At 45.5% G+C, this 27250-nt stretch overlaps 1 protein-coding gene and 1 long non-coding RNA gene across 7 annotated transcripts in view; one reads left to right on the plus strand and one right to left on the minus strand.

Annotated features, from left to right (window-relative positions):
* Window positions 1–3803, minus strand: part of LEF1 (lymphoid enhancer binding factor 1) — a 117480-nt gene extending 113677 nt beyond the window's left edge. For 2 of the 6 annotated variants that reach the window (XM_045799197.2, XM_045799196.2), the window contains exon 1: window positions 2301–3801. In XM_045799197.2, the coding sequence (XP_045655153.1) occupies window positions 2301–2510 (210 nt within the window). In that variant the 5' untranslated portion in view covers window positions 2511–3801. Of the gene's footprint in view, window positions 1–2300 lie in introns of all 6 variants that reach the window. The other 4 variants (XM_087866387.1, XM_087866386.1, XM_045799195.2 and 1 more) reach the window with 3 other exon arrangements.
* An 11215-nt stretch (window positions 3804–15018) lies between these two features.
* Window positions 15019–27250, plus strand: part of LOC123793126 (uncharacterized) — a 32971-nt gene continuing 20739 nt past the window's right edge. Inside the window, exon 1 of the long non-coding RNA XR_006779854.2 lies at window positions 15019–15103. This is a non-coding gene — a long non-coding RNA (uncharacterized LOC123793126). The remainder of the gene's footprint in view (window positions 15104–27250) is intronic.

The following is a 27250-nucleotide window of genomic DNA, read 5'->3' on the forward strand; positions in this document are numbered from 1 at the left end:
TTCTTTTCAACATGTACTTTTGAGGGATTCTTACGTACCCAGGACTAGACAGCATAAATAACAACAAAAACAATAACAGTATAGTAAATTTGGGAAATATCCACACGCTGTTCTGACTGCTGATCGCTACAATGCAGCAAGGCTACTTGGATACCTAATATGATAGGAGTTTGATTTAATGGGGTTTATCATTTTGATAGCTCCTTTAAACCACTGTTCATGGTCAACCAGCGATGATTAGAGTCGGGCAGAAATATCCCTTTGTAACTGTAAGGACATTTTCAATAAAAAACTACATTTTTTTAATTTAGGGGTCTTAAGGAACTGTCCCAAGCCAGTCCCAGCAGGAGCCCCCTCCTTATAACCTACCATGGCTGGCTGGGCCCAAGCTGACAAAAAAAAAAGTGAATTATTCTGTGGTTAAAGGGAGGAAAATTTGAGAGTTGGGTTATAAACATCTAAAAGGTAGCCAAGCTAATATCAGTTCTGGTAACCACCATCCACCCAGACTCAACCACGTGCAAATCAGTGGTATTACCCATTCACTATCTTCCCTGGTCTGCCCCATGCCCACTTACCACCTCGGCAAAGATTAACAGAGCCCTAATCCCTAGCTTCTATGCTTCAAGCTGCAGGACCCTTCTTCCCTGAGCAAAAACGGAAAATGTGAAGTGGGTGGCAAATTTATTTACGGAATAACGAAGGACAAGCGAAATGAGCAGAAAGAAAAAGAGGCTGCTCTACAAATGTAAGAGTTTGGCCTCTAAGTGTTTGGATGTTATTTGGTTCCTTGGACATATGTCCCCCAGGTAACCTCCTCCCCCCAATACATATTCACAAACCTTTTAAGTGGGTTTGGGTGAACCCTAGCCCCCCCCCCACCCCGGTCCCCTTCAAATTGGCACGTTGGGATGAAAGATTCCAGGATAACAAACACCCGTGCGTTCTCCTTAGAACCCAGGCCCCCAGCCTTCCAAATGTGTACTCACCCCTGCCATTGGTATAAAGAAGGTAACTCTGAAGTGTTCTTAAACATGTTGTTTAAAACCCAAAATGTCCCCGCCCCCAAAACCACACGCTTTCTTTTTGGGGGCAGAAGGATGCCATTTAAGGGAAAAGGGTATACCCTCTAAGTTTCTTTGGAGGGAAAAAGCGTTGGTGAAATCATTTGAGTGTCAGGACTTTTCTACCGGATTTCCTCCAAAGCGTTTCCCAGTTGTTAAAGGAGGGTGGCCAGTGGAGTGTCGGGTATCAGGGTCCATCCGCCCACCTCCCCCCCTTTCTGAAACTCTCCACCGCCTGAAATAGCCCTTCCGCGCGGTCCTGCAGGCAGCTTTCTCTCGCCGGCACGCACGTGTCTCTATTTACTCTACTTGGGTTACCTGCGCTATCGCCCGCAGCGGGCCAGGAGATCAGATAAAGAGCTTTCCACCCTCCCCTGAGTGGGTGCCCTGTCTTCCGCCACACCTCGACTCTGACCCTCCTTTCTTCTACAAAGATTTAAGGCCTGATCCCAGCCCAAACTTACCCCAAATATAAGCGCTTTTTTACTTTAAGCGGCCGGGGTTGGAGAAAACTAGCGTTGCCGGCGGGACCCGGAGGGCACCACCCTCCCTCGAGGGGGGGTGGCTCGGCGCGGTGCGCCCACGGCTCCCTGCTGCCCGCCCTCGCGCTGGGGCTCTGGCAGCCGCAGAGACCCGGCGCGCGCCCCCTCGGCTGGCCCGCTCCGCGCGAACCCCGCTCCGCGGCGGCTGGGACCGCCCCGCCTGTCCCCAGCCCACGCCCGCCTCCCCTTCCTCTCAGCCAGCCGCCCTGCTGCTCTCTACCTAAGCCTTTGGTGGTTTAACGCACTTTTGCAGAGACATCTACCGAGAGAGAGAGCGGGTGCACTTTGTTTTCCGTTCCACGGAAGAACTTCTCAGTGTTGTTCAAACATCCTGGCTTTAATGCGTCGCGCCCTCTCAACCCCACTAAAAAGTCCGCAGGCGAAACGTTATGGGTTAAGGGCAGCTTCTACTCACAAACCAACAATTTAGTCATCGAACCTCAGAACTGATCCACTTGGAATAACCTTCCCTGCACACTCCACCTCCCACCGACACCAACACACAAACACACACACGCAGGCACACACTCAGGAAGAATGTTGACCGGGGGCCCATCCAACTCCCCCCCCCCCCAAGCAACCGAGGGACCTGCTCCGGACCCGTCAGTCGAGGCTCCCCGGCGCCTTCCCTCCTTCTCTGCTCTTCCCCGGGACCCGCCACGCCTCTCCGACCTCCGGGCAGCGGCCCGCTCACCTCGTGTCCGTTGCTGGCCGGGATGATTTCAGACTCGTTAACCAATGAAGACTTGATGTCGGCTAAGTCGCCTTCCTCTTCAGGGTGACTGATTTCTGCGAAGATTTTCTCCTTCTGAGGATCGCCCTCATCTTTGAAGGGGATCATCTCGTCGGTGGCGCAGAGTTCCGGGTCTCCCCCGCCGCCGCCGGCCCCGGAGAGTTGGGGCATCCCGACCACTGTATAGTCTCCGCTCCGCTGGAGGAGCACCCGAGGCGACAGCAGGAAAGACAGGGGGTCAACGATAGAGGGAGGAGGAAAAGGAGAACTGGAAGGATGCGTGAGGGAGAAGAGCAGGCGGAAACCGGGCTGGCGGCCCGCGGCCCGAGCTGCTGCGGCGGTGCCCGAGCCCAGGCAGCCGCCCGCGCCTTCCCTCTCCGCGGAGACCGGCGCCGGCGTCCGCCCTCGAGGCCGAAGGGCACGGGGCTGCTAAGGCCGCCGCAGCCGGCGCCTCTGGGGGCGTCTGAGCTGCGTGGCGCGTGCTAGGCTAGGCTGCCCCGGCGGCCACCCCACGCCTCCAGCGTCTCCAGGGTCTGCGCGCGGAGGACGCCGGTTCCGGAGGAGGCACGACTCTCCCAAGTGCAGAGGAGGGTCCGTCGGCGCGTCTCTACGCAAACCTCTCCACCCTAGCTTCCCCGATGGCCGATTTGGGAGTTTGTTTTCCGAGAAAGGAGGCAAGCTGGGCAAAAGGGCTCCGTTTGCCCCAGCAGAGAAGGTGCAAGGAGAATCAGAAAATAACGAAATGTCCACTTCCTGGAGGGTAAAAAAAAAAAATTAAAGAGCCACCCGGGTTGAGATGTCCGTTTTAGAGCTTCTTATTTCCTTCCCTTTCGCTTCAGTTTTCCTTCTCCAGGCGCGTTTAATCTGCTGGAGGAGGAGAAGGTGGGGGAGGAGGAGGAGGGAAGAGAAAGAGAAGAAGTTTGCCAAGAATAAAGTTTGTGCCGGCGAGCGCTGGGAGTCGGCAGTGGAGGGTACGGCGGGGTCTCGGGGAGTCACAGCAGGGGCCTCGGACCCAAATGCTTCTGCGGGGAGCTCTAGCCGACACACACACAGCCCGACCCCTCTTTGTTCCCGGCTCGAGTTTCTCAGCCTGGCGCTCTTGCTCGCCGCTCTCCACGCCTCCGCCGAGCCGTTCTGTCAAAGCAAAGAGCTGCACCCTTCGGGTTCGCCTGGCCGAGGGGAGGGGGTGGTGCCCCGAGCTTGGCCGCGTTCGAGGCTCCGGGCGCGCCCCGGCTCCTCGGACCTTGAATGCTCAGCCCAGGTCCCTCCTCCGCACCCTGCCCCGCAGGTGAGCGGCTGCGCCTCCCCACCGCTTCTCCTCCTCCCGCGCCTCGCTGGCGCTGAGAAGCTACCCACTTGCGTCGCTTCTCCTCCCCCTCCCCTCCCCCGCCTCCAGCTCTCCTTGGCCGCCCGCTGGGGGGGGGGGGCGAGAAGGAGGTGGTGATTGAGGACTTTTTTTCTTTTCCCAGAGCCTGTAGGACGGGTCCTAGTTGTGTGTGTGTGTGTGTGTGTGTGTGTGTGTGTGTGTGTGTGTGTGTGTGCGCGCGCGCCTAGAGGAAAGGATCAAGCAACTCGCTGAGAGAAGGAAGGACCGGGCGCTTCCTGTAACCCACGGAGAAGCACCCTTTGCCCGCGTGAAATTGACAAGAAACTGCCGGAATGGTTTAACTTCATCATCTAAGTATCTCTTCTCTTGTACCCCCCACAACTTCCTCTGCCAGTCTCTCCCGCCCCCCCTTCCCGCCTCCCTCTCTCTCTCCCTCCCTTCCTCCCTCCCTTTGGCTGGGCAACGAAGATGAAAGAGAAGCCGCTGCAGCTGTGATCGACACCACATTGATAGATGCTCTGACAGAGCGGATGAGGCGGGAATTGGGGACAGAGAGAAGGAAAAGGGGAAAATATAACAGATTGCTCAACTAAGAAAACGGAAACAAGAAGGACAAGGAAAAGAGTTGTGGCTTCCCTAAAATATAATGTCAAAGGACAAGGGAGCACATGCTAGCAAAAATTAAATCTCCAGTCTTACCGAGAAAAATAGGACAAAGAAGAAAAAACTGAAGACTGGGTCTTAATTACCGCCTTTTTAAACAAGATCTCTTTCTGTACATCCTCACCATGGAATGTACAGAGAAAGTTGCTCTAGGTCTCTCGTGGATTTTAGGAGATATACGCCACGATGTATGGGAACCTCATTGAGAATGAAAAATCAACCCAAGGAGGGAGAGAGAAGAAGGCAAAAAGACCCAGGAGAGGGATGCCAGTAGAGGGAGGGAGGACCGGGCAGTCTCTGGCACTTCGGACTGTGCACTCAAAGGGACCCTTGAAGATGCAAATCCGAAACCAACCTCAAAAATTCCCCAGCCTCCACCATCTCTTTGATGCATTTTGTACAAGGACAGGACTTTTAAGGAGATGCTTTGTGAAAGTTACAGTATAAGCGAAGCTGAAGTTTGAAAACACATTACATTTTGTTCCTTGGCTCTCAAACCCCCTCAGTTAAAAATCCAGGCAAAATTATTATACCTAATACACTAGCCATCTGTAAAACCTCAGAACAGTAAACAAGAGGCAGGAAAAATGTGTCTCCATCTACCTTAAATTGAAAATAAGGAAAACTCTACAGAATCAGACTTTAGCTCTATTTTATAGGAATAGTCATGCAAAGATCCCTCTTTTCCTAGGGAAAAAATTGCATGCTGCTGGGCATTATATAAGTAAAGACCTTAACAGTGCTCCAAATGAGCACTTAAAACTTTGGCTAGGGTTGGGAAATTTACTAAAAAGCAATTAAAAAACTATCAAAGAGTTCAGTTGGTCACATACAGCATGGTCAGTTGTCACACATATTCAATCTGGGAGATTGGAGCAAAATTAAGGATATAGTGATGGAAGCCAGGAAGAGTAAAACATTACTTTTTAAATAGCCCACAGCAAAGCCTTAGAGAAGAAAAACAAAAAGAATATTCTGCTACAATGTATCTATAAGACAATACTAAAAAGATTGGAAAGAAACCAATTTTTTTTTTATTGGTGGCAGGAGTCAACTTCCCCTGAAGTTATGCAATGTGAGTGTAAAGTACAAGCGATGTGAGCATATAGCTATGTTAGACATTAATACCCTCTGTTCTAAAAGAACTATGGGAAAGCAAAGTCAAAAGTCCTCCCATAAATGTGCCAGTTTGGCTGATAGGAAAAGAACTGGGAAATGCAGTTTCACCAAAGTAGACAGAGTAAAGGTTCCTTTTCATCAAAATGTTGAGGGGGGGGAATGGGGGGGGGCACACAGAACTGCCAGAGAATATTTTCTGGAAGCCAAAAAGAGATTAAATGGCAACTCCTACATCTCCCTGTTTAAGTGTTACAACTAATTCGAATCCCATTTTCTCCTTCATGTTAATTATCTGGACTCCCGGAGTCTTTTGGAGCTCAGCTCCAGGTGTCCTGGAGATTAGGAGCTGGAGAAGATGGGAATTTGGGGAGTAATAACTAGTAGGAACTGTTCACTAGAAGGGCCGAGGGTAGGTGGCTATGTTTGGTATTTTTCGGTACCCTCTCCTGTGGAAACACTGTTTCTAACGAAATCACCAGCGCTTTGCTCTGTTTCTGTGTCCTCCTCGTGGCTTGAGGGTGTTGACTGATTATCCTCAGCATTGTTGCAAATCTTAAGATGGGCTGAACTTAAAGGGGGCTTTACGAGGCGAGAAAACATTCACCCAAGTTTATTTAGAGCTTTGTCTGGGAAGGAGGTTGACATTTCCACGTGAAGTCTGTCTTTACCGGGGTGGGGAGGGAGAGCGGGGAGGGTGCTTGGGAAGCGGGGGCACTCGGGAGGGGTGAAGTAACCCTGGGAAGACGTTCCTTCTTTGACAGGTTCGGCGATGTTCCAGGCAAAGGCATCTCTGTCGCCGGGAGGTCTTTTCGAAATCGTGTGGGGGCTGCTATTACATATGCAGCCGCCTCTTTGGGTGCACAGTCCGGGATGTGGTGGGTGCGGCGCGGGAGAAACGCCGCCGCCCGCCGCCCGCCGCCCCCTTCCCTCGGATGTTGAGGCGGGTTGTTCGTGTGAACTCGAGCGAACGACTGGAGGTTGGCTGTTGCAGGTTCACTCCTTCAGGATGTGGGTTTCAGGGGGCGTTTTGATGTGATTTAATTCCGACCGTGAAACAATTGCTAGGGGCTGGCTGGATTGCTGTTGGTTTTTCCCCTCTTGGTGGCTTTGGTTGGTTTGGGTTTAGTTTGGGAGCGAACAGTGACTTGTTTTATATCAACGCTTCCCTCAGTGCCGGGCGCCGTCGCCGGCGCTGCGCGTGGGGGACCAGGCGCCCACCCCGAGCCGGAACCGAGGAGGGGGGAGCGGAGACGGGCCTCGCAGTCCGCAGGGTAAACGGGGCCCAGCCCCCCGCGGGTGCGGGCTGGGGAACTAGGAGAATGACCTCCACCCCCTGCAGAGACCCCTCCCCCCCGGCGATTTTGCTGCCAAGTCGACTCGGCTACAGACACTCAAGTGAGTCCTTAATTACAGGGAGGAGAGAAAAGCGCGGTGCCCTTCAGAGCCCTCTCCGCCCCCTCGGTCCTAACCCCCCGCCCAGACTCCGGGTCTTCCCCTTTGTGTGGCCTGGACTCTCCTCCAGCTACAACTTTGGTGGGATCCCAAAGGAAGGAGGTGGCGGGGGCCTACGCAAGAGGATGCTGGAGGAGAGAGCAAGAAGGATGAAGAACTAGAAAAACGAATAATGTTGATTGCAGAGACGGACAGAACTCCGGCACCCTCGATTTCCCACCCCAGCTTCGCCAGGAGACTAAAGCTGTGGGCACCTTCTGTTTAACGGACTTCACAGAAAAGAGAAGGGGGGGAGGTAAACGGCAGTTTGTGTCCCCCAGGGGTTCTTCCGCCTCTTGTTGTCTCCTTCTAAGACAAACAAACTCAACCCCCTACTCGCCGAGGTAACAGGACTCCTAGCACCGTGAAAATGTCGTTCCCAAATTCCGCCGCGTGCAGACGCCGGGCTTCCGCGGGGCCGGCGCCGGTCGGCATCCGCAGCTCTGCACAGACAGCCTCGCGGGGTTGCCCACGGAGACCCCGCGGCCGCCCCCCTCCAGCCCTCCGGCGGCTTCTCCCGCGCTGGCGCGGGTGCGGGCGGAGCTCGGCGTCCGCAGCGGGCTGATTGGGGGCCCGAGGCGCGCCCGTTCAGGGGGCTGTGTCCTCCCAAGGCCCGCGAAGGAGGGCCACATCCCATCCCATCTGGGACCAGCCAATTCTCTGTCAACCGGGAAGCGAAGGCTCCCATCCCGGGGCCTCCCAGAGCGAGAGAAGTCCAGCCGGGGTGATTGCGGACAGGAACCGTGGGACGAGGGGCGCGTTCGGAGGAGCAGAATGGGCCAGAAAGAGCCCCGCCACCCATCCTCACGGCTGGGCTCCGCGGCGGAACCCCTGTCAACCCTCCCTCCCCAGCCACGGGGACCCCGGCTCCCGAGCCGGCGCTACATCTGGAAGGGGGAATCCCTCGAATGGAGTGGAATGCATGTGCGACCTGGGATAAATCTGCAGACCACGGGACAGCTCGCCTAATGGGCTGGACGTAAAATTCTTTTCCCTCCTGTCTGAAAACTTTTCTCAGGCTCCTTAACTTGGCGTGGGGACCGGCCTCCGGCCGCCGGCGGATAACAGGGACGCGGCGGCCCGCCCCTTGGGCCCCTCCTTCCACAGCTGGTTCCACCTCACCCGCTCTCGGGCCGGGGACGCGCGCGGAGCCGCCGCGCAGAGAGGCCGCCCCGCGCGCGCGAGCCGCGCCTTATATCCTCGGAGGGCGGCGCCTGCGCAGGGCCCGGCTCGGCGGCGTGGCCTTTGAAGTCCAGGCGGCTGCAGCTTTCATCCTTTCTTTTTTCCCTTGCAGGCCCCTTTGTGTGACTAAATTTGGCAAGAATATGGATCCGAGCCAGTGTTTCCACGTGTGCTTCCAGCTCCCAGCTGAGAAGGCCAAGGGTTCTCTTCCGGGTAAGGAGACAGGGAGAAAGATCAAAGAGTTTGGGGAGCTGGATCTGAAATGCGAATTGAAAATAAAAATCAAGCCTGGACACATTCCAGTTTCTAAAGCAAAACCAACCCTTAGCAGAGGCCGTCTCGCTATGACTCTCTTTCTCCTTCTGCTCTTTTTTACTCTTCTCTCGCTTTCTTTCCCGCAACCATTCTTGAGCACATGGAATAAAATAAAGAGGACATAGGGAAACGCTTAGTTCCTCCAGATTTTGTCTTGCAGTGATTTTATTAGGGAAAATATCTTGTTCATAATTACTGTTATGTGAAGCCGAATTTCTTGAGCCATAAATATTGTCTTATTTCAGTATGCTTCACACTTTCTTTTGTAGCCGCATTTGGGAAGAGAACGTTGACACGCGTGTGTGTTCACTGCGTATAGCGCTGCTTTTGCTACGCACGATAGGGTGCACCGCATATTTTCTTCCGCAGAAGTCAGATCCTGCAAAACCAGCGTTAATATTATTTGTTATCAAAGCACTCACTATCTGGTGTCTATGGTTTGAAATCCTCTTATTGACAGAGTTCTGAAATCTTTTCCTACAGGCGACTAGCTAGAAATTTTGTCTTTATAGTTTAGAAAACCACAAGGCCCCCTTCGGAATCCATTTCTAGAGCAGTATTCTGTTGTTTCACAAGTAACCGATGTGAAGAGACTGCTTTGAAATAGTGTAATGCAGAGTCGGAAATCCTGGGTCTGAGGTGGGCTCTGCCACTCCTGCCATGCTGTGCTGACCTCGGGCAAGCCATTTAAACTCTCCCAGACTCAGTTTCCTTTGTGCAGAATGGGTGTAAGAGTGGCTTCCTTGACAAGATTGTTGTAAGAATTCAGTGAGATAATGCATGTGAAAGCATGTACAAATGTAAGGTATTATTAGTCCGTGAAACAAAGGTGATTCTGCAGGAGACCTGTGAGTGGCAAAACAAAACTTGCAAGGTAGTAGGAACTCCACCACAGGAGTAAACGGGGATGATTCCACACACACGCACGTGCTACGACCATTGCCACGTCTGCAACAGTTGTGTCAGAGAAGCACCAAAATCATCTCTTAGCATTTGTTAGGCCTAGAGTCTGATGAGAAAAAAAACATTCCAGGGAGAGAAGGAATGTGCCTTAATTCTGCCTCATGCTTATGATGGGCTTTCTTTCTTTCTTTCTTTCTTTCTTTCTTTCTTTCTTTCTTTCTTTCTTTCTTTCTTTCTTTTTTTTAAGATTTTATTTCTTGGAGAGAGAGAGAGATTGAGAGAACAAGTGAGGAGAGGGGCAGGGGGAGAAGCAGACTCCCTGTGGAGACTGACCTGGGACTTGATCCCAGGACTACTGGAATCCTGACCTGAGCCGAAGGCAGATGCTTAACTGACTGAGCCACCCAGGCACCCTTATGGTGGGATCTTAAAGAACGGATAAATGAATGTAGACAAATGACACTGAAAATAGAATATTATTTTGTGAGGCATTTGACGCAGCTTGTAATAACTCTGAGAACAGCCTTAGTAGTAGGATGAGAACCTGAGAACCCTATGAAAGGGTTAACATGTAGTGTATATAGATAAAACACTCAAACAACAACAACGTTAACAAAGCAGGGAGTGACTAGAAAGGTGTGTAAGGAGTGTTTCTTGGGACTGTAAATACCATCAGAATTTATGTTTCAGAATAGAATGCGATTACATATCTCAGGCTGAGGCATCTCAAGTTTACAAGGCAATAAAGGTTATGGCTAGGGCTGGGTGTGAAGTGACGGGCCTGCCACATGTGTGGCATTTTGGACGTTGAGCTGAGGTGCTTCATGTGTGATCCTTTCTAACTTAAGGTAACTCCTTGGATGGAGTCATTTCCTGGGCTCCACCTCCCGGTATAAGCTTTTCAGTGAGACCTGTGTACAAAGTGGTGAAAGCAGGAGTGGGGGTAGTTTCCAGGGTTCTGGTTGCAGTCTCCTTCTACCGTGGCCCAAGGCTGCCCAGGTAGCCTTCCTGAGACGCTCCATCTCTTTTGGCTGCCTCCTGCTAGCAGCAACACTCAGATTTTACAAATGGTGTTGAAGGGACTCTGTAGCAATGGGGGGCACTTAGAGGGTACCTTCTATTTTTAATTTATCTTTCCTGAAATGCCCCAGATTAGAAGTGAATGCTGATCAAGTTCACTGTCAATTTCAGTCCTTCCTTTCACCCTTCTTTATAGATGCAGCCATTTTGAAATTTATTTTTGGCTGGAAAAAGAACACGGACCAAGGCAGTGAGGGTTTTGTCTTGTTTTGGAGGGCAGTGGGGAGGGCCTGAAAATACTCAAAACTTGGGGTCCTCTGTGGGAGAAAATAAAGTTTCCAAATGGGGAGGCATGGTTAAAGGATTTTCCTTACTTTTATAAACCTATTTCCTCAGTGGACGTGATAACGAGGTGTTTCTTGAATTGGGGTAAATTCACCTCATCAGATGGATGGCCTACGTAGTCTGCTCAGGCCTCCTGGACTGTAGAAGCAGGGCCCTGGGCTCTGTCAGCATTGAGCCAGAGTCTAATCCCTGGTCTGAGGCGAGAAGCCAAAGCTACAACCTTCTTGCCTGAAGGCAAGGGCAGTACCAACAGAGCCATATGGAGATTACTGCAGAACAAGGTCGTTAGTCTTGTTGTTTATCCAGTTACTCACGGCACAGATTTGTGTAAATTTCTGCTGCAGTGGTGGCAGTCTGTCTTTGACTGAGTGTAATCTATACATTTTAGTGCTCCAGGGAAGTACCTGACAGGAACGACATCCAAAGCCCAGAAAACACATCTACACAGGCACAATGGAGCATGTTGAGCAATTTTCCAGTGAGTTCCATCAAAGTAAATAAACCAACCTGGAGGGTCAGGATGGGGCTTCCTCTTTGTCATGATATGACTTTTAGGGGTCCTTGTGATTGATTTGTATTTGTTTCCATTTGAAACTGGGTCCCTACTTTAAACCTTCATTTGCCTCTCAGAGGACAAGGGACTTGGCCTATGTAACATTTGACCTTGGGCATGATTTCTTTTTTGAAGTACTTCTGTCCATAAAAACAGACTCATTGAGTGGAGTTATCCAGGCTAACATATACACTTACCCAAGACACAACTTCTAGTTCTTACCTCTGTCTTGCATGTGCAGCTATGCTTAAACCGAGAATTAGCAATTATGGGAGTAATTCAGAAGGTAGGCAGAGCCAACGCAAATAGTTTAGGCTACAAAATTGTCATTTGGCTCAACTGAACACTTTTCTCTGGTAAAAATAAAGCTAATTTGCCTGATCTGAGTTTGATTTAAAGGTCCTACAATCCCACTCTGCCAATTACAGATCTCAAGTCCACTTGCCTTAGGTTAAATTGGCAGAAAGCAAGGGGCAGAGATAAATGACTATGCTATGAAGTTAGACAATGATTTTTGACTGCTAGTTCAGATAACTGTACAGAATCCCAAATATATTTTGAGGCTTGAATTATCCAGACATTTGACCTTTGCTGTTCAAATTATCTGAATAATTTTTAGATTATTTTACTTTACATTGCAGGAACAGCAAATCTCCAGGGGCTGAGTCACATAGACCTTGTAAGATCTCTCTTGTACGACTTCAGTAGCCTCCAGCTGGTGTCTGGCTTCCATTCTTGCTGGGTTCCATGCATACCCCGCAACAGTCCACGCATCATGAAGCAGTCAAAGTCATCCTCGAACAGTTCCTGGTGTGGGGAGGAGGCTTCCAAGTTGCTATGTGGACTGGTTGCTGGCTTCCTCTCCTACTCCTCTTCACTGCTCTCCAGCACCTGGCTTTCCTGCTGTTCCTCCAATGTGTAAAGTGCACGTGCACACACACAGACACACAGACACACAGACACAGACACACACACACACACACACACACACACACACACTCCGCAGCCCTTTATTTGCTGCTGACTCTGCCCAGAAACTCCTGGCCGGGTAGATATTCATAGGACTCATTCTTCATGTCCCTGCTGAGATGACAGTGCTTTCTCACTGCCACCTCATCCCAGTTCTGGGCACTGTCTATTCTTCTACAGCTTCATCTTTCTTCACCTGTCACTTCCTGACGTGTTTTTTTTTTTTTTAATACTTATTTATTTTTTACCTTCCTCTTCCACTAGAACATAAATTCCACGAGAGTGGGCACTTTGTTTTCTTATATCCCCACTGCCTACAACAGTCCTTGGTGCACAGAAAATATACTAGATACATGTCAAATAATGAATTAATACAGCTTTTGAACCCTTGGTTTCCTTCAATGTAATGCTTCCTTTGTGGAAGATTACATATTTGCTATAAAATGCCCTGGTGCACTGAGTAGGTAGTAACTGTAGCTGTGGAGACCAGCACTGTCAATAGAAACACAGTGCAAGTCCCATAGGTCATTTTAAATTAAGAAGCTGGAAAGGGAAAGGTTAAATTGTAATAATCTATTTTATTTAACCCAAATACTCAAAATATTACCATTTTAACATGTAATCATTATAAAAACTTATTAATGGAGGATTTCACGTTCTGTATTTGATATTAACTCTTTGAAATTTGGTGTTTTGTTTATTTACAGCACTGGCAGTGCAGACCAGCCCCAATTTGAGGGCCCAGCAGCACGTGTGGCTAAGGGCCACCATATTAGACAGTGTAGCCGTATTTCGCTCAACTCTTTAATGGCGAGAGTTTGTTTGATTCATCTTGGTAGCCCCCTTGCTACCATAGTACCTTGCACAGTTCCCTTAACACGGTAGGCAATGAAAAATGCATCAAAGAGTATCATAACTATATGTTGTTATATATCATTTTTCATGGCAAATACAGATTTTCAACTTTACTGCAGAGTGAAATAAGGCTGAACTAGCTGGAGATTGTAATTGTCACTCTAAATACATTGTAATAGTGCTTTGCACATAATAGGGGTTCAACAAATAGTTGTGGTTCAAGTGTATTGTTGAATTGTTTCTTTGAGTGTGTTTTCACATTCTAAATAGTGGATTTACCACTGAACTTTAGGAAATAGAGAAGTTGAAGATTTCTTGAAGCATATCTTCTTGAATAACTTTCTCCTCCCTGGCCAAGCTGCTCAGCTTAGAGTTCCCTACAAGTCATCTCAGATCATAGGTTTCTCAGGAGATAGATAACAGGGAGAGCTCCCACTCCCACCCCAGACTTCATTTTCAGCTATACTTCCTCAACTGCTTTTCAACCACACGTGGGCCAGGTAGTAAATCTCTGTCTTAAGCCTGGAGTTTTCAACCAAAATACCTTAATGAGGCCTTAGTCTTAGGCAGATGCTTTACAGCTGCAGAATCATTTCACCCATTTCAGAGATTTAAACCCTGATGCAATAAAGAAAGTAAACTGAAATTATTTTGCCAGCGAGGAGATCACCAAAAATATATTCAACGGGATGTCTGGGTGGCTCAATCAGTTAAGCGTCTACCTTCAGCTCAGGTCACGATCCCAGGGTCCTGGAATGGCTCCTGCATCAAGCTCCTTGCTCAGCGGAGAGCCAGCTTCTCCCTCTGCCTGCCACTCCCCACCTTGTGCTCTCTCTCTGTCTCACTCTCTCTCTGACAGATGATTGGATAAAATCTTTTTTTTAAGAATTTATTTGTTTATTTGACAGAGAGAGGACAAGTAGGGGGAATGGCAGGCAGAGCAGACAGAGGGAGAAGCAGGTTCCCCGCCCAGTAGGGAGCCCAATGTGGGACTCGATCCCAGAACCCTGGGATCATGACCTGAGAGGAAGGCGGATGCTTAACTGGCTGAGCCACCCAGGCGTCCCTGGTTAAAAAATTCACTCTTAAAACAATAAATAAATAAAAATATATTCAAAAGACTGTCAATGAGATGTTCATTGAGGTGAAAGGTCTGGTCGTTTAGGGGCTTTAGTAAAGACATTCTAAAAAGCCATACAGTGGTGCACAATGCAGATATGAAATGATATCACATAATTATTTTTATTCGCTGGAAGAAAAGATATTAGTGCTATATAGAAAAAAGTGGGAAAAGCAGATTATAAACGAGCAAATACAGTCCTGCCTCATTAAAAAACAAATCCTCATCTCCATAGCATTTATTAGCATGTAAGCTCTATGAGGGCAAGGGCACTGTCTTGTTTACTTCAGTTTACCCTGTACCTAGAACAACTCCTGCCACAAAGTGGTCACTCAGTCAATATCTATTCAATATATGTAGAAAGATAGACACTAAAATGTGGATAGTAGTTTTCTCTGGGTAGTGGAGCCTTGGGTGGTTTTTAGTTTCAACTTTGGGCTTTTAAAAACATTTATATGCAATGAATCAACATTAAAGGACGAAGATAAAAAAAGTTAACATGTAATATGATAAAAAAAGATTTAAGAGATAAAAGAGCTGGTGCTAGGAAATTTTAACGATAGTAACAGCAACAACCAAAAGAAATTAATAAATCATCAAGGAAAAGAAGAGGATGAGGCACCAGTGGCAGTGTTGGAGCCAATGCATCACAGCAGACACAATTTCAGGGCCCACTGAAATTGTGGGCATGGAGAAGTTAATACAAAGGGGCTCTGACCATTTTTAGCAATTTATAAAAAAAGCAGGGGGCTTTTGGGATGCCTGGGTGATGCAATCGGTTAAGTGTCCGACTCTTGATTTTGGTACAGGTGGTGATCTCAGGGTTGTGATCTCAAGGTCGTGAGACTGAGCTGCACATCAGACTCTTCGCTCAGCACGGAGTCCCTCCCTCCAATGCTCAGGTGTGCTCTCTCTCTCAAATAAATAAATCTTAAAAAAAATTTTTTTTTAAAAAGGCTTTTTAATTTTAAGGCAAAGTTTAAACACAGTGAAATGCAAGGTCCCAAGTGTACAAGTCAACAATTTTTTAAAATATTTCATTACATGCATTACAGAATGAGTATCACTTCCATTCACTAAAAGAACACTGTACTGAATGCAACTTGCAAGTACTTTTTAGAAACGTCTTTATTGTAAGTTTTGGTAAATACATACACCTGTGAAACAGTCACTCGAATCAAAATACAGAACATTTCAATTACCCTGGAAGTTCCCCTAGAGAATGAACTTATTTTGAAGCAACTTTTTCAGCTACACTTTTGGTGAAATGTCATGTGCTGTTAGATTGCTCTTTTCTTACCCGCTGCTTTGGATATGTCCCTTAAGGTTTCTGTGGTTAATTTTTCCATCTGAAAAACCTGTCAGATTAAAATATGCTTTTCCAGAGAACATGCTAGTAATGTACTTTATAGGAAGAGCAGAAATGGAACTCATAGTATTGGGTTAGCTATTGAAAAGTTGAATTGGAACACCAACCAAGGAAATTCAGTGCAATATTTGTATTGTAAATTTTTTTCAGTGTCGTAGATGAAGTGATGTCTGTGGTCTCAACAAACCTCGGAAGAGGTCTTGGTTGCTACAGACAGGGATGTTTGTGGGGGAGGAGCCACAGCGGGTAAACTGAGAAGGAAGTGATGGGTGATTTCCATAGACAGCTGAATCCCAGAGACTGGGGAATGTGAGGATCTTTGGTGGGTGTAGAAACACAGGAGAGCAACACAGTGGATATGTGCATGCCTCCAGCACATGCCTCCTGGGCTTTTCACATTCCTCTGGGCTCGTCTGATCCAGTCTACTGCATACATACAGTTGAATACAGCAAACAGGAGGGGCTTCTGGCTGTAGCACAAAATTGTACTCAATGTGGAAAAAAAAAACAACAACAACATTTCCTGGATTTCTCTTATGGGAAGTGCTAAAAAATACAGACGGGATGTAGTCTGATGTTTTTTCCCCTTATTGTGAAATAGTTGACGTTCTTGTCTTTTCTCTGTCTCTCTGTCTCTTTGCCTCTAACATGAAGACAAACCAGGACTTCCTGGAAGGGGAAAATTTAATCAACTTAAATATGGGTATAAAGGCCCATGCCAGAACAATCTGATCAATAAGCAGGTCAGAATTGTCCAAAAGAGGACTGTGGAATGGATTGCAGTATGGTTCAGGTCAGATGATTTCTTAGCTAAGTGTCAGAACTTCTTGGATTGCTATCCTGGTAGTCCAGAAAGACATTGCATGCTGTGAGCGAAATAAAAACAGTAATGTGAAAACAACATTCAGAATTTACTCCAAGTATGGACGGCAAAATGCTTCTGAGCTCCTGTCTTGTTCCCTGATGCCTTTCATCTGTCCCCGTTTCTTCATGGACCCTGAAGCATGTGGGGTGTGAAATCACTTGATAAACTGTTTCCACTGGTGAGCTATGAGAATTTCATAGTTTGACCCCTGAAAATGAAGGGAATTAAGAACTGATAGGAAAGATGATTTGGTGCCCAAGGTGGTGAATTGGTCACTAGAAAAACTCACCTAGGTAAGAAACACTCTTGCATTGTGGCTATTTAGGTAAGAAATAATAAGTGAGCTGAAAAGTAAGAGTATAAAAAAGATTTATTTCTATGACAAGGCCAGTTGGACAGAGAACAATAATAAAGTTAAATTATAATCTGAGGAAAAGAAGCAAGAGAGGAAGTTTACTTAATAACTATTTTCTTTAGTCTTTCCCCTTCACTTGCAAACTAAGGTGGTATTTATTTATTTGCTTGTTTTCCAGGCAAGAGCTAATGCTTATAATTAATTATATGCATAAGTCCAACAACAGTAACAGCAAAAATGATTTTTAAATGATAATCATTCTCATTGCATCTATTTTTTGATTACGAAAAGTGAAAAAAGAAGGTTGAAATCAAATAGACATTGTACATTACATACGGCGAGTATTCCACTTACTGTGGTTGATTAAAAAAAACCTATTCTGGGGCGCCTGGGTGGCACAGTGGTTAAGCGTCTGCCTTCGGCTCAGGGCGTGATCCCGGCGTTATGGGATCGAGCCCCACATCAGGCTCCTCCGCTGTGAGCCTGCTTCTTCCTCTCCCACTCCCCCTGCTTGTGTTCCCTCTCTCGCTGGCTGTCTCTATCTCTGTCGAATAAATAAATAAAATCTTTAAAAAAAAAAAAAAAAAAAAAACCTATTCTGTTTCACGTAATGCTTCAAGTAAATTACGTTTTCTGCCTCTCACATTTGAATACAAGACTGTTATCTTAGGGTTCCCAGCACTATGGAAGAAACATTTCATGGAAATAACTCTATTTCAGCTGTACTGTCTCTTTTCTGTTCCTTTTTTACTGAAGGGGAAAAAAAGGAGATGAAAAATAAATAAAACAACAATAATTATATTTCTGGCCTAAGACTATGATCCTTTGGATAAAACTGCCCTCACTTCTGGTTATGCATGAGGGTAAGTGATATCCTATTTCCTCAGTTTCTTCTAGTCTCAGTAAGATGAAAGAGGAATTTACAATCAAATAAAAATGGTACTGCAGACATTACAACTAATTTATATAGTTAAAAACTCAGGATTGTATTCAGATCAGCATGACACAAGATTTAATTTAAAAGGAAAGAGGAGCAACTTCTCTTTTTATTTTGGTAACTCATTTCACATTGTACATGAGTCAATAATTATGCTGCCAGCCTCACTGAGAACACTGATGAATGTGGATTTGTGTTCATTAGGTTGATAACTGGATTTAAATGGAACCAACTCCATCATCAGGTTGCTCCTCTTTTCCTTCAACTATCTCCTTTTTCCTATCTTCCAGATCATTGGTGCTTCACCAGAGGGAAAAGAGAGAAGGAGAAACTTACTGACTTATGTACTACAAGTCACTGCAGAGACTACATATGCAGAATATTCATCATATATATTATACATATTATAGTTTGTAGCATATTTTGTTCAGGTAAAAAGTAAAGCAGAAGTTAAACCAATCATTACATAGCTTTGGCAAAAGAAAACAAGGAAACCGAAAAAAATTTGGTTTTTTTAAACCCAAATTAATCAGTTAATCAATTAAACAGAACTAATATTCAATTATATGTTATTTTGTTGGGGATAAAAATCAAAGGGGTCCCTGGGTGGCTCAGTTGGTTAAGTGTCTGCCTTCGGGTCAGGTCATGATCCCAAGGTCCAGGGATTGAGTTCTGCACTGGGGGCTCCCTGCTCAGCGGGGAGTCTGCTTCTCCTCTCTCTGCCTGTCCCTGCACTCACGCACGCATGAACTCTCTCTCTCTCTCAAATAAAATCTTAAAAAAAAAATCAGATATCAGGTTCCAAACAATGCTAAAATCATCCACTCAAAGAAGGTAGCATACATTTCTCTTCTCTTATTTTTTCTTGAACACACTCTGGACAGGCTTTTGGTCCTAGCTCTCCCCGCAAACTGCTAAATCTGGTGGTCAATTCTCAGTCTTTTTATTTCACTCATCATCAGCATTTGTCACAGTTCATTACTCTTTCTTCAAACACTTTCTTCCCTTGCTTCCAGGATGTCATTAACTTCTGGTTCTTTCCTGGTCTCCTGGGCCACCCCTCAGTTACCTTTGCTTGTTGCGGTCTTTACCCTGACTGCTAGTTGCTGGAGTGCTCCTATGCTCTGCCTCTCAGCCTTTCTCTTCTATTTGTTCCCTTGATGACCTCATCCAGTCTCATGCCCTTAAACACACTGTAGGTGCTAACAGCTCCCAGAGTTCTATCTCTACCCTAGGCCGAAAGGCTGACCTACCATCTTGCATATCCAACTGCTTACAGACCTTTCCATTTGCATGTCTAGCTGTCACCTGAAACTTAAGGTGTCGAAAATCCAACTTCTGATCTTCCCCCCAAGTCTGCTCCTCTGTAGTGTTCTCTATTTCAGGAAATGGGAGGTCTGTTCTTCTGCCACTCAGGCTAAAAACCTTTGAGCCATCATTAACCCTTCTTTTTCTCTTACTCCCCACATCTAATCTATCTACAAATACTTTACCTGCCAAATACAACCAGAGCCAACTACTCACCAACCCTGTTCAAGCTGCTGTCATCATTCATCCGGATTTTGGCTATAGCCTCCTAACTGGTCCCCCTATTTCTGCCTTTGTTTCAACTGCCTATTGTCTCCAAAACTGCCAGAATGATCCCCTGAAACCCAAGACAGTTCCAGTCTTTCTTCTGCTCAGAATGCTCCAGAGCAGAAGATTCACAATGGCCTACATGATTCTTTATGATCTGCGCTCACCCCTGACTTTCTGGTCTCACTCCTGCTTTTCCCCTTGCTTACTCTATATCAGCCTCACCTGAAGTTTCCTTGCTGCTTCTCAGATCTCAGGCATGCCTCTGCCCCAGGATCTTTACACAGGCTATTTCCTCTCGCTGTAGTAATCTTTCTCTAGTTCTTTGCATGGCTTACTCCCTCACCTTCTCTGGGTCTTTCCAAACATCCCTTGTCAGGAAGGTCTCCTCTGACCACCCTCTCTAAAATGGTAACCCTCTGCAGCCCTTGGTACTCCTGTCCTCCTTTCCTGCTATAGTTGTAGCCCTCCTCGCCCGCTGACATCCTGTACCTTTTATTTATTTATTGCCTGTCTTCCCCACCAGAACGTAGTTCCCTGAAGGGAAGGGATATTTGTTTCCTTCACTGCTATATCTCAATGCACCTAGAATGGTTTCTCATATATAGTCCAATAAATATTTGTTGAATGAAAGAACATCTAAGAAAAACCCCTACACACAGTTTGGTAGCACATGGTACCTGTATACTTTATCCGTTATAATAGTCGTGAGCTATGGGTGGGTGGATAGTTTGATATTTGTAAATAAACCATATTTTAAGTGAATCAGGGAAGCTATTACTTGGAGGAATTTGATGGTTCTTTTATAAGAGTAAAAATTCCTTTTTAAGATGACCATTCATATTCTCATTTGTCTATGTGGTCAATTTTATTGTAATGGCTTTCTTCCATAGGGAAGAATCTTTGACGACTTTATTGGGCAAGCAGATACGATGAGGCTGTTTCGAATTGACAAGGAGGAAAATACTTTAAATTTTAACATATTTTAAAGGATCTGTTTTTCAGTGGCCAGGTTTGGATGAGATTCAGACAGGCCCCTCAGGATAGTTGTGGGGTTAGACTCTATCCCTCCTGTGCTCCTTCGGGCCTTCCAGGGTATCTGAAAGTTTCCCAGGGTGCTGGAGCCTTAGCTTGGTTGTATGGGAGAGGATTTTGAGTGATTGACAGGCCCAGAATAAATTCCCTTGACTCAAATAAGGAGAAAACTATTTCCTTTTCTGTTCTCTTTCAATCTCAGTGTAGTATCTAGCAGACTCTGTGAGTCTCTTAACCTTTATCAAGCCAGTGTACTCCTGCCAGCCTTGCAACTGCAGCACTGGTGTTCTTTGCCTGAGGTCTTCTCTTTCCTCTGGGGCCTGCTGTGATGCCCACAGAGTAGCCCAGGATTGTTGGGGAATTAACGTCCCCAGGATCAGCCTTCAACAACGGCTGGTGTATCAATACCCCAACTCTCTCGTGCTTTGTGTGAGCTAATTCTGAGGTGTTTTCTGCACTGGCTCCCAGAGTTTCCCCAGAGGGATTAAGCTTCAGTTGCCCAGAGTGATTGCTGGCTTAATAACATATCATTTATTGGCTTCCTTCCCTTTTCTATCTCACTTCCCAGCTCCCTGATTTGTGTTCTGTTTCCTCCACCTTTTGAAGTAAACTCCTTGCAACTGAATTCTTGGGTCTGCTTCTGGAGAAATCCAAACTAAAACAATACCAGTAAGGCTTTAACTACTTCTAGTGCTTCTAGAGCTTCCTTTCGACCAGAGAGCCAGTTCAGGCCTCAGGCTGGAAACTTTGGGTTTTAAAAATCATCTTGCCAGACTCACTGGCAGTGGTTTTATTTTCATTATACTTCTTTTTCAGTTACTTTCCATTTACTATGATAATGATTTTCCATTTACTGCTGTGATATAAATGGATCCCTTTACATTTAAAAAGTGAGTTGGTTTAAATATAATGTTTACTAAATAACAGGATGGTGGTAAAGTCATGGACATAATTAGCGAAGTTTGGGGAACGTGTTGCTATGGGTTCCTGAGCTGGCTTTGTGGGGTCTCTGGGGAGAGCAGAGAGTTTCCCACTATGCTTCCTGTGGCACCATCCTACAACAGCAAGCAGTGATACGTAGCAGCAATGTTATTTTATACCATCTTCCCTATAAACTTGGTATCTCCCCTTGGGCCTGTAAATGTTTGAACATGTTAAATAATTTTGTTTCATCCATATAATTTTTAAATGTTTTCTTTTTGGAATGTTGCACCTTCTTCTTCCTCTCTTGACCCCTCAGCTCTTTTCTAGGAACAGAAGGAAGTATCAATCACCCATAATCTCAATGCCCACAAATAATTACTATTAACATTGTGTTGTTATATTTCCTTCCTGTCCTTTTCTAATAATGTATATAAATGATGTGCTGAACCCATTCCCATTAAGCTCCCTGATGACCGCTAAGAACAAATCTTGTGTTCACTTGAGTCAAATTACTTGTTCCCTCCACCACATTTGACACTGCTGATCCTTCCTGAAGTTCTGTCCTGCCTTATTGACTGTGACTCTATTCTTTCTTCCCTTCTAGGTCTGCTCCTTCTCCATCTCCTTGTAAAGGCCCCCATCTCTACTTGTTTCTTAAATACAGGCCTTCCCATGGTTGTATCTGAGTGATCTCACCATCACACAAAATTTACTCCGCATCTCTCTCCTCAGCCCCAGATCCAGGACATCCTTTCCTGGCTGGCCCACGGCCACATCAAACTCATCAGGTCCAACATCATACTCCTGCTTTCCTCCCACAAACCCGCGTTTCTTCTGTATTTCCCAACTCAGTAGCCGAAGACAAAATCAAGGTGTTACCTTGACTCCCGCCCTTAGTCACCCTTGTGAATGATGAGGACCTAACTGTCCTCGTCTCCACCCCTTGGCACTGCCCCTGTGCTGGCTCTCATTCTCTCTGAAAGAACCGCCCCGGTCACTCGGGGAGTCTCCCTGCCTTCAGATACACTACCTTATATCCAAAGTGATTTTTTTGGTATAAAATCTGATCATGACACTTTTTTACTTAAAACACACTTCAGTGAAAAGTCCAAGTCTATGATAAACACTAAAGTGTTACTTCTATGGAATGGGACAGGATCATTGGCTTTTTATTCTATGCACTTTTTTACTACTTGGTTTTTCTTAACAATGAAATACGGTTTTGTTTTTTTTTTCCCAATTCACGTGAATAAAGATAAAGACTTTCAAGAGGAAAACATGTTCAATGAACACCCCCTGTTTCTTACAGCAGGGGACAAAAGCCCCTGTGCTCCACCGTGGACTCTCCCTAGAACTTTCTTTTTCCGTACAGCAGTCTTACGCCATATGGCCCCAGTTCATACTGTAGGCTCCAGTATGAGGGAGTCCAGTATTCTGAACTTTGTGCAGTTTTCTAGGCCTTTGGTCATGTGGTTTCCCTGTGTTAGAACGTTCTTCAAGACTCAGGTTGTGTCTCCTCTTCTGCGAAGGACTCCCCTGTAACCCCCCAGAAGGCATAACCTGCCCTGAGGCTACAGAGGTAGAAGAGACTGACTTCCTCCCTAGAGTTTCCGCTCTAGCAGTGGGAAGCAAACATGCAAACAGAAAGACAGCTTAGTGTGGTGTGTGCAACGATCCGCAGGCCGGCTAGCACAGTGTGCATGTAAAGGGTAGGTGAAATTCTATTTGCAAAGTGTATATGCAAATATGGATTTGTAATCATATTATTATGTCTGTACGTAGCACGGCAGCACTTAAGAGATAAATGGGAGCCACACTTGGTCAGGTTGCTATGGGAAGTTGAAGGCTTCCTGCTGAACAAACATGTACTTTTTTGCTATTGAGGATTTGGGCCGCACAGTACTTTGATCTAAAAATTTTAGTAGATAAAGAATGAATATTTATTGTTTTTATGAGCATTGTTTTGTATGAAACAAATTTAGGGGAGTGGAAAGGAATAAATATTCGGGACAGCAAACATTTAAATGCCAGCAGTTAATTTACTTCCTTACCTTGATTTACAATGGTCACATTTGGGTGGAGAGCTGAAAAGAAGGAACCCTCTTTTGTTCTTGTTTTATTTAGAATTTCTAAAGTCTAAAGAATGTTTTTATTGCAAGTACATAAAGTAATGAAAAAAAGAAAGAAAGAAAAAAAAAAAAACCCCACAACAACCCAAACCCAAGGATTTAAATGCCATTAGAGAAGCTTAACCTTAGGGTGTTAAATGAGCAAAGGATATTCTAGCAGATTTCTTTTGAATCTTTTTCTATTCTTTTTTCTTCTTAAATACCTTCCAACTTCCGATTTGTTTTTATAAGGAAAAGGGGGGGGGAAAAGAAGTGTTAAAAAGGGGGGAACAGTTAAAAGAAACTGGAGCTCCAGGCTAGTAGACCCAGGACTCCACAGCGTGAGCAGAGAGGACTGATAGCTGAGCGCTTTGAGGTGAGGGAGATGGTAGGTGTCTCAGAGACAGAGGATTTTATTTGGATGACTCGGATAGTTCATCTAATACAGCATGGATGGCTCTGTCCTTGGCCTGCAGAGTTCCAGCCTGCATGACTAAACAGCCACCAGCTTCAGAGTCTTAGAAACCTAAAATCCTAAAATCACATTTAGAGCTGGTGTGATGTTTAACAGGGGTCATCTAGAGCGAAAGCAACTGATAGGCTCCCGAGCTACTGATGCTGGCTCTCAGTGTTTCAAACATACCATTTGCCTTGATCAGATGTTATTTTCAGGAAAGAAAATAGTCTTGTCTCTGGGACTCTGCGACACTAAAAATTGTTCTGAAATTTAAAAATACTCCAAAGTTTCATCATCTCCATAAGTGTTCAAAGGGCAGGAAAAACCCACAGCTTGTGTTTTTTCGGGCCTATTATTTTATTTCAAATGTGATTTTCCTTATGTTTTATTTGTTTTACATCATTATCACAAGCAAAATGGTGTAGCTATGGCAATGCTTATAGCATTTGTGTGTCATGCTCTGGGCAGCCGTGTTGTGGGCGGTGTCTCACACTCTAGAGCAAGGAGGAAGATGACATCAAAGAGCTTGAAGACCCAGCACATTTACTTTTCTGATTCAAATTACTTTGTTTGGAAAAGAGTAAACACAATTACCTTAACAACTGAGCTGCGAGGCTTTGAGGGTTTAACACTACATTGTTTTCCTAGGGAGAGGGTGGGGACTGCTCGGGATCAGCGAGAGGGGCCTCAGGAACCAGGTGGTTTTATTTATTTTCACTTTCTTCTCAGAAGTGATTTTGAGTAGCCACACAACATTTGATTGAGTTTCTTATAAAATTAACTTTGCTTATTTTCCTTATTTAAAATGGAATTAATGTTCATTATAAAATAATTAGCGAGGCCAACAGAGAAAACCTACAAAATTCTGTCCCCAAGTCTCTTCCTACATTGGTACCCTCCGCCAACTGTGCCCCTATATCCATGTATAAACACCCCCCCCCCCCATGACGGCATGTTCTTCATTGTTCCCTTTTTTATTCAGTGGATCTGGAGGACTTTCCCTCTCAGCCCCTATAGTGCATCTGTGGTATAGTATTCCATTACACAGGTGTTACCTGGTTTATTTCACCTGTCCTCTCTTGATGGGTATTTAGGTGATTTCTAATATTTTGCTACCAACATCAATGTAGCCACATTGTTAATTAATATTCTCATAGTTGTGGGATTTTGCAAGTGTGCGAGCGTGCCTGGAGGGTAAATAACTAGAATTGGAATTGCTAGGTTGGGAGGTCTGAGCACTGGTGGTTTTGTTTGAAATTGTATTTGCTTGCTTCCCATAACAATCATACCAATGTACACTCGTGCCAGCCATATATGAGAATGCCTGTTTCCTCACATCCTTGGGAACACAGTGTGATGTCAAACGTCTGGATCTTTGCCGGTTTGGAAGATGAAATAGTGCCTTTGTGTAGTTTAATGTATACCTATCTTGTTGGTAAGGATGAACGTCCTAGCTTAAGTTTATAGAGCTGTTCGTATTTCTTATTCTGTGAACTGTGTGTTCACATCCTTTGTCCACTTTTCTACTGGGTTTTATTCTTTTTCTTATTGATTTCTTATAGATCTTTATATATTAATAATGCTAGTCTTTTTTTCTGAGATAGGAATCATGCACATATTTACCAGTTTGCTGTTTGTGTTTTATTTAAATTCGTCTCTTCACTCCCTACCCTATGCAGAAAATTTTTATTTCTATGTAGTCAAATATCCAGGTTTTTATCTTTTATGACTTAGAGGTTTTATTTTATACAAGAGGCTTTTCCCAAAATAGGTTATTTATTTATTTATTTATTTATTTATTTATTTATTTATTTATTTTTAAGATTTTATTTATTTATTTGACAGAGATAGAGACAGCCAGCGAGAGAGGGAACACAAGCAGGGGGAGTGGGAGAGGAAGAAGCAGGCTCATAGCGGAGGAGCCTGATGTGGGGCTTGATCCCACAACGCCGGGATCACACCCTGAGCCAAAGGCAGACGCTTAACCGCTGTGCCACCCAGGCGCCCCCAAAATAGGTTATTTAGAAAAATCCTTCCATGGGGCGCCTGGGTGGCACAGCGGTTAAGCGTCTGCCTTCGGCTCAGGGCGTGATCCCGGCGTTCCGGGATCAAGCCCCACATCAGGCTCCTCCGCTGTGAGCCTGCTTCTTCCTCTCCCACTCTCCCTGCTTGTGTTCCCTCTTTCGCTTGCTGTCTCTATCTCTGTCAAATAAATAAAATCTTTAAAAAAAAAAAAAAAGAAAAATCCTTCCAGGTTTTCATCTATTTGCTTATTAGTTCATATTTGATACATCTGGGAGTTTATTTCTGTTGGGAGGTATAAGGTAAAAGACCAGCCTTACTAACATTTTCCACACGGCTACCTGCTTGCCTCTGTGCCGTTTATTGAGTGATACATCTTTTCATTAATGTTTTGAAAAGTTAGTGTTATGTATTAACTTGCCTCAAGAATTTAGGTCTTTTTTTCAAAAAGATTTTATTTATTTATATGAGAGAGAGTGAGCACAAGCAAGCACGAGCGGGGGGGTGGGGCAGAGGAGGAGCAGAGGGAGAAGCAGGCTCCCCGCTGAGTGGGGAGGCCAGTGGGGGCTTGATCCAGGGACTCCAGGATCATGACCTGAGCCGAAGGCAGCAGCTTAACTGACTGAGCCACCCAGGCACCCCAAGAATTTAAGTCTTTTGTGAATGTTGTTTTATTTCATTGATCAGTTTGACCTATCGTGCACCAGTACCACTTTGTTTTTAAAACTATACTTTTAGGGGCGCCTGGGTGGCTCAGTCAGTCAAGTGTCTGACTCTTGATCTCAGTTCAGGTCTTGATCTCAGGGTCCTGAGTTCAAGTCCCATATTGGACTCCATGCTAGGTGTGGAGCCTACTCAAGAAAAATTAAAACTCTAGTTTTATAATGTATTTTCTACTTTTTTTTAAAAAAAGATTTTATTTATTTATTTGACAGAGAGAGAGACAGCCAGCGAGAGAGGGAACACAAGCAGGGGTAGTGGGAGAGGAAGAAGCAGGCTCCCAGAGGAGGAGGATCCCACCAGGCCAAGATCACGCCCTGAGCCAAAGGCCATCGCCTAAGGACTCAGCCACCCAGGCGTCTCTATAATGTATTTTAAAATCTAGCTTGTTCTCACTCTCTCCCTTATTACTCTTTTACCCCTAGATTTTCATGGCTATTCTCTTGCTTATGGACATTGAAACCAGCTTATCCAGTTCCCCCACAAAAATAGTTAATTTTTTTGTTGGAAACATGTCAAGTTTACAGATTGACATAGGGAGAATTGAATTTTAGGATGTTAAGTCTTTGACCAAGAACACGGTATTTTTTGCTATTTTCTTCAAGTCTTCATTTGTGTCTAGTAGCAGATTCCTTTAACACTTACTCCAGTAAAGAGAATCTCTCCTAGCGAAGTACTAGCA

The sequence above is a fragment of the Ursus americanus genome, chromosome 13, assembly GCF_024610735.1.
Source record: "Ursus americanus isolate L20-20 chromosome 13, mUrsAme1.1.p, whole genome shotgun sequence".
NCBI classification, from domain to species: Eukaryota; Metazoa; Chordata; class Mammalia; order Carnivora; family Ursidae; genus Ursus; species Ursus americanus.